At 35.4% G+C, this 7419-nt stretch overlaps 1 protein-coding gene across 1 annotated transcript; it reads left to right on the top strand.

The window, feature by feature from the left end:
* Window positions 1–6824, top strand: LOC100796275 (uncharacterized). Its single transcript, NM_001253321.3, has 8 exons — window positions 1–436; window positions 526–828; window positions 908–1052; window positions 1131–1205; window positions 1294–1353; window positions 2012–2076; window positions 5984–6074; window positions 6517–6824. Exons 1-8 carry the CDS (start codon window positions 171–173, stop codon window positions 6565–6567), a joined length of 1056 nt encoding a protein of 351 aa, NP_001240250.1. The 5' UTR covers window positions 1–170; the 3' UTR covers window positions 6568–6824.
* The last annotated feature ends 595 nt before the right edge of the window (window positions 6825–7419 follow it).

Raw genomic sequence — 7419 nt, 5'->3', positions numbered from 1 at the left:
TAAAAATGCAAGTGTTAAGAAAGGAGGAAGGATTGTAGAAAAAAGATTTGTATTTGTATGTGTGGTTGATGCGCAACAATAGCTATAGCAATCGCATTGTGTTACTGTTACCCTAGGGCTAGGCTAGTAGTATGAATGGATTATGGATGGTGAAGATTGATTGATTCAAGATGACTGCAACTGGAGTGGCCGTGTCGTTGGGGTTGGGGACATTCTCTAACTGTTACTGTTACCCAGTGCCTGTAAAGGAATTGCTTTTTTCTACAACGCGCATTCGCAATCGGAGTAGGAAGAAGCGTTTTGGTTTTGGTCAAAAAAGGTTTTGCGTTGGAGCTGCAAATGCAAATCATGAGTTTGATCCAGAGCTGCGATCTGTGCTTGAACTTGCCACCGATTCTGAGTTGTACGAGATTGAAACAATCCTTTTCGGGCCAAGGTCAGACTTTCACTGCTACTGCTACTTTACTTTCATTCATTCATTCCATTTTTCCTTTTCTAATCTAATAATACTAATGTGCCTTTCAGCTACTTGAGTCCTTTGCTCAAATCCATCCCATTGGCATTCACAAACACAAACACAAATGATGACCTCGACCGTTCCATGATTGGAGTCGACCTTGGACTACGCCAACAATTTATAGCAGCTCTCGAGTCCCGATTCTTCTTCCTTGCTGCTGATGCCCGCTCTACCTTAAGGGGTTGGAGGCCTTCTTATAGAAATGTCTTGCTTCAAATAAGGAAAAAATTAAATATTCCTTGCTCAACCCAATTGTCTACTCACGACCTTGAACTTGAAATTTTCCTCCACCTTTTGCACTGCAACTCAACGTAAAACAATATCATCCATTTCTCTTATATCTTTTTTGTCTCTAATCATCCATCATCTAAAGCTTCAATAGTCTTGTAGTGAAGAAGAATCCTCTCAAGGTCAGGCCACTCTACAACATGGACTTAGTCAATGGAAAGTGCAGTCAAAAGTTGGGGCCCAAGACATTCCATCAATTCTTTTAAAGGGAGGTGGTGTATTTACACTGTCCAAGATATACCAATTGGTAAGAAAATGCTACAATATCTGTGTTTTATTTATTCTCTATCTTCCCCCTTATTCATGATTATATGCTGACTTGCAGTTAGCAAGGAAATTATCTGGGAAAGTTCTTGTAGAAGCTGCCAATTACCAGGTTAAGAAAGAGTTAGTGAAGAAGGTATACATTGGTACTGGTGAGAGTTCTGGTAGCCTTAGTATTTCCCAAGAACAACTTCAGCATTCATTTTGTGCTGTATGATTTACAGGGTGGGCAGTTAGCTATGATTAATCTAGAATCCAGAGCAGCCATGCTTGCAGCAAAACAGGTGCCTGACAGAAAATTTGATATGTTTCTATTGTTATGCATTTTTATTAGGAATGTATTTAATTGGTATAAAGTTTTTAAGTTTATTTTCATATTGATAGATAGGTTGACTTTTTGAAGTCTTAATGTATTATGCCATAAATAACCAAGAGTTTGGAACGTCAACTTCATATGCATCAGTTAAATAACTAAATATGAATGAGTTTAAATTTTGATTCTTCATCTTTGTATAACCTTATGCACCAGCACTACCAGTTAATAAAATACTCACACCATTCGAGGAACCAAAGCATTTTGTAGTAACAGTTTGACTGACTTTCTAATATGTGGGAACACTGATTCACTCTTAGTGCTTTATGTGGAGTCATGGACAGTGGATCAAAATTAAATTTCATATGTAATTCAGCCAGTTTATGTTGACATTTCTGAATCAACATAAGCCTAATAGTACTATAGTAGTAGTGATTATTTAGTTCTAGTACAAGAAAATTGTAAATATCAAGATAACATTAATGATTTCTTGGTAGTTATATCAGCATAATTAGTTATTTATACGTCTCTTATTTATATTCTTTTTATTTTTCTACTAAAACAAACTATTGTTTCAATTTATGTTGATTTTATAGCATGTTTCTCATCTGATGTTTGATTTATTCTAGGGTTTTCTTGGTGCTGCATCAAGATATCTGGGCTTTAGAAGCGTGGTCACATTACTTGGACCTGTGTATGTCATACAACTGGTCTTGTTTTATGATTTCTATTTCTATCTGCTTTGTATTTTAATAATACTAGCTTTTCTTTTGCTTCTGTTTAATGTTTATATGAATTACAAAATAATATTTAAACAAGTCCTCAGCTCATTGATATAAAAATGAGAGATTGTTATGAAACTAGGAAAGAGAAATAAGAAATTGACAGAAACAAACAAAGGAAACAGATAATTTTATTGAACAACTGAGAGAGTAACAGAAAGCATTCTCCTTTTGGGGTTTCCCCTTTGGGCATCCACAAAGGGTTTTCCTTTTCATACAAATTTGCTAATTTATGTATATGAATCCCTCCGGCCTCCGTCCTTATTCCCCTATCTAATGAACAATGCTAACAATACACTCTTTAGTACTTACTTTTTGGTGATTTTCATGTTGGACCCAATAAATAAGGAGTGTTGCCCACATTATTTAGTGGTTCCTACATGAATTTCACATAATAGTAATGAGTGAGCTACATATTGTGTTCCTAGCATTTCTCTTAATCTAACAATTCCCCTCTAACTAACTGTTCTAACTGACCCTAAGTCCCTTCTAATGAACAATGCTAACAATACACTCTTTAGTACTTAGTATTGGGTGATTTTCATGTGGGATCCAATAAATAAGGAGTGGTACCCACATCATTTAGTGGGTCCTACATGAATTTCACATAATAGTAATAGTAAAGAGTGTGTTATGTATTGTGTTCCTAACATTTCTTTTAATCTAACAATTCCCCTCTAACTAACTGTCCCTAATTCCATTCCTTTCTATCCTAACAATACCCCCCCCCCCCCCCCCCCCCCAAACTCAACCTTGGAAGCTGGAAATGAGTAAAAGATACATTCTCCTATTATAGTTTTTTTTCGTTGCCTTCAGCTGGGAATTGTGACAAACATGGCGAATGCAGACGGCAAATGCACCAATTGCCTTCATAACGAAACAGAGATCATGTGGAAATGGCAATTTGTTTGTCCATAGACTTTGGCTTGGTTTATTGGTTTAAATGGCCTCAGTTGGCAGATTTGCAATGTCTCATATGAATTATGAACCCAAATATTGGGACAAGGTTGTGCATGATCCGGTTGGTAAAAAGACATTGCCCATTTTTTGGATTTCCATTGTTGCTCTTGTTCCATGATCCCCATGATTAGTGTTGTTGTCCTGTTCCATATCATGTTCCAAAGCACACATGGGGAGTAATCCACACCTACAAATATCGCAGCATTCGAGGTGCTGTTTGTTCCATTAGCTTCTATGCGATGTCTCAAATCTAATACAGCGGTAGGCTGACTGGACTGTACAAAATGCAAAATTTCCTTGCACTTCCACTTTTGCTCGAGACTGTATACGGATATTTATCCATCTAGACCCTTAATGGTACCAAGACATGACCTAGAGGGGTACTACCACCGATGCTTGCTGCCTGACATTGTATACTGATATTTATCCATCTTGACCCTTAAGTTGGCACCAAGACATGACCATGATTGCAGTGATTTCTGTTTCATTGTAAAAAGCTCTTCTGGCAGTTCTTCCGCTTTCATCTTAACCAAATGTGAGTTATGGAAACAGTAAGCCATTGCTCCATCTCCATCTTTGACTTCTGCCTCTATTTCCTCCACCACTGGTCATCTATGTTTCTATCACTTTTTCATGTTCGGGTTTTGTTTGTTTTTCGAGTGGCCAACTTGTTTTATATTTTATTTCTTGTTCTTCTAGCAATCAATCTAATTGGCTACTTCCATTGTAACTAGGCAATTCCAATATCTTTGCTCAAGAATGAGACTCATAATTACCAAGCAATGAACCCCTTCCATCCACATTTTAATGCAGCCTGTTCAATTGCAGTGAATGACTGTTGTGCTTTTACCATTTCCTCCCATGATGGATTCCCTGCTTCTTCAGCATCTTACACAACATCTGCCGGAATCCAATGAAGAAGGCTATGATCCCCAATCACTGATCACTTTATTCATTGGTTATTTCTTTCCCAATAAGAGAACTGGCAGGTCCAAGCAATTTTTACAAACCAACAAAACAGAAACAAGAAATTGATAGAAACATAGGAAATTTTTTATTGAATGTATTAGAATAGAAAAAAGAGTTCTCCTGCAAGGGTTTCTCTTTCTTGTAAACTTAATAACTTCTAGGCTAAATTGAAGTTTTGGTGTTCTTTTAATTCTTGGTCGGTGATTTTGGTCCCCCTAAATTTTTTCCTGCAATTTTACATTTTAAAAAATTTACAATTTTGGTCTAATCCTTGATTTTGAATACATTTTATTTCTTTAATTTTGGTCCAATTGAACCCTAAACCTAACATTCATTTAAGGTACCATTAAGAAATAATTTAATTAATTAAAATGTAAAAATTAAATGAAATAAACTATGCAAAATTGAAATTGGACCAAATTTACAGATTTTCTAAGACGTGGGAACTAAAATCGTGAAAAAAATAGGGGGATTAAAATCACAAATTATGAATTAAAGGGGACCAAAATTGCAATTTAGCCTAAATTTTAATTCTCTGAATGAATCCTTCCACCCCCCTAATGAATCTAATCATCTCCTCTAACTTACTAGCTGCTCCAACTGTTCTTTCTGTCCTTATCTACTTTTTCCTTAACTTCTGTCCAAACAGAGATATATCTACTTATTGATAAAAATCTCGGCTTCAGTGCTTGCCCACATTCTAGATGGAAGAATTTATTAGACATTTTTGTTGACCTTATGAATCCATCTTTTGACTTTCAGCAAACAAATTAGGAGTGCTTCCTTCATGATGAATGATGATTAGCTGTCGTAGTGTTCTTATGTTGTGATTATAGAAAGGATCCATCTACATCATGGTTCTTTTATGATAATGTACACAAATTAAAAGTGCTTCCTTCTTGATGAATCATGATTAGCTGTGGTAGTCTTTATGTTGCGATTTTAGAAGGGACCCCATCTACATCATGGTTTCTTTTATGACAGCATGTATGAAGGAAATTCCCCAAAGAAAAGAAAAACTATTGGTATTGAAGGAAATTTCCCAAAGAAAAGAAAAACTATTGGTATTTCAATTCTCCACTTAGTACAATTTATTATCTTTCACACACTTTGTCCTAGTACATGCAATGTAACTTCTTTCTGTTTATTCTAGTTTAGTGATTGCCGATCAGTTTAGATTACCTCTGTAGCACCAGAGATTAAACGTGGAAAGGAGTTCAGAAGATGAGAAGAAAATTCCTAGTGTGATATATGGCATTTTTTGTCTAATTTGGTGCAAGATATTTGTCTTGCCACTCAATCCAGCCTCTGATTTTCTTACTTGGTTGAAGAGAAATTGGCAGCTTTTCTAAGTGCTCGTGATGTCCTGTGGAGAACTGATATAACTTGCTCCAACTCTTTATTCATTGCTTCTAACTCTTCTACTTTTTAATGTAGTGCTTCTTTCCTGATCAGTGTTATCAATGGCAGATGGCGGAAGACTGAAATTCTGCCATATAAACATGCCATTGTGCCTTATGGCGGGCCTCCCTCCACAAATTGCCTATGGCAGTTGGCAAAAAAAATCCACCACGCCATTCCGCCATGGCAGCCCCTTGGCCGCTATTTAATAATACTATTACTGATTAAGTTTTACCATAAAGAAACATCTAAGCTTTGCTTTTATTTTTCAGTGTACAATATAGCAAGTTTTTTGTCCACTGGTATCAACAGTCATTAGACAACTTTTTATGAAGTGATTAGTAAATTCTACTAGCTATATCTTTTTCTATGCAATGCACCATTAGGACTTTTCAGCGGCATTTCTACTACCTCTACTTTCAGATTTTGGTACTATCTGAGGCACACTTAGTGAGTATTTCTGAACATTTTATTTGGTTTGTGGAACAGGCTTTGGGGAACGTTTTTGGCTGATCTTGTCATTCAAATGCTTGGAACAGATTATGCTAGAATCTTGCGAACAATTTATGCTTTGGCTCAGGTAAGATGCTCTATTTGTTCCATGTTAAGCTTGCGACCTTACTGGGTCCTGGGTTTACCTGCCTGGCCAGCTTGATATGATACTTCATGTTGTGTTTATTCGGTTTTTTTATTTATTAAGAGCACTTGTGGTTTTCGATTTACATTTTCTTTTAACATACTAAAAAATGAGGCTATTGTTAGTTTTTGGGGCAAAGGACGATATTGGCATAACTATCTGTTCCAATTTGTAGAGTAACATGGATGATTTTTTGTGGATGTTCTGATAGAATCAGTGCCTGTCATCCACGGTGTTTTAGTCTTTTTGGAGAAAACGTGCACCTTTTGAATTTCAATTTTCATGTAGAAATATATAAGTGATACTGAGATAATGTCAAAGAATTATTGTCGCCATGAAGCATACTAGCTAGTTTTCTGATTTCCACTATCATTGTTTGCTTCAGATTCGAGTCATCCGCACATATCGGCTGTCTTCGGAAGTCACTGATGAATAGTTCTGGAATTTCATTTCATGGATTTAGTGGTTAAGGATTCTGTTGGATTTTGGGTCTCGTTGAAGTTGAAGCGTTTTGAGGAACGTTATATTTAGGTAAACAGTTTTAGAGCAAGACAACCTACACTTTTGAAAAATTGTAAATATCTAGGGATTAGTGTTTGTGCATGACTTTTTTTACTGCAGAGCTACATTCTTCCTTCGAGGACTTGTTGATTTTTGGTAGATAATTGAAGATGGAGTAATTGATTTTGTTGTGCATGGTGCTATAGTTTCCATTTCTGCTTGAATTAGAACCTCTGTTTATAAAAGCATAAAGTATAAAAAAAAATGAAGTTTCCAGGCTTGAAACCAAACTGTTTTGTCTTCTTAACTCTGCACTGCTGTTGGAATCTTGTTCTGGTACTGTCTGCTAAATGACTGAAAAAAATTATGCACATAAGCAGTTTGGTAATTTCTGTTCGTAATTCAACTAAACATTAATCATTTATATAAAAATACAAACATAATTAAACGTACATTAACCTTACCAAAAAAATTAATACACAAATTGTGTAAATTATGTTTGAAATGCATTTTTTCGGGTGTTTCCTAAAGTTACTTTCGAGGTCATATTGTTTGCTTTCAAAGGAGGGAAAAAAGGGGGCTAATATTAGTGATTAGTAGAATTGGTGGTTATTTCATATTGATAACATGGTTTAAAAAAATTTATAAATATTGGCTGGAGACAAAAATAATGATAAATATTTTGGTTTCCTTTCTTACATATATTTTAGTTTGATTTTTTTTTTCGCTCTCTTTTCTAAATTTTTTAACCAAACAAATTTAAATTTAAGAAAATAAAATCCCTTTT

This window comes from Glycine max, chromosome 8 (assembly GCF_000004515.6).
Source record: "Glycine max cultivar Williams 82 chromosome 8, Glycine_max_v4.0, whole genome shotgun sequence".
Lineage (NCBI taxonomy): Eukaryota > Viridiplantae > Streptophyta > Magnoliopsida > Fabales > Fabaceae > Glycine > Glycine max.
The sequence above is the reverse complement of the archived record's forward strand: the minus strand, read 5'-3'. Positions and strand labels throughout refer to the sequence as shown.

Excerpts from the sequence above, each read along its gene's own strand:
- LOC100796275 (NM_001253321.3), top strand. The coding sequence starts at position 171 with ATGACTGCAACTGGAGTGGCCGTGTCGTTGGGGTTGGGGACATTCTCT. Across the intron at positions 1,354-2,011 it reads CCATGCTTGCAGCAAAACAG|GGTTTTCTTGGTGCTGCATC; the intron begins GTGCCTGACAGA and ends GATTTATTCTAG. Across the intron at positions 6,075-6,516 it reads CAATTTATGCTTTGGCTCAG|ATTCGAGTCATCCGCACATA; the intron begins GTAAGATGCTCT and ends TGTTTGCTTCAG.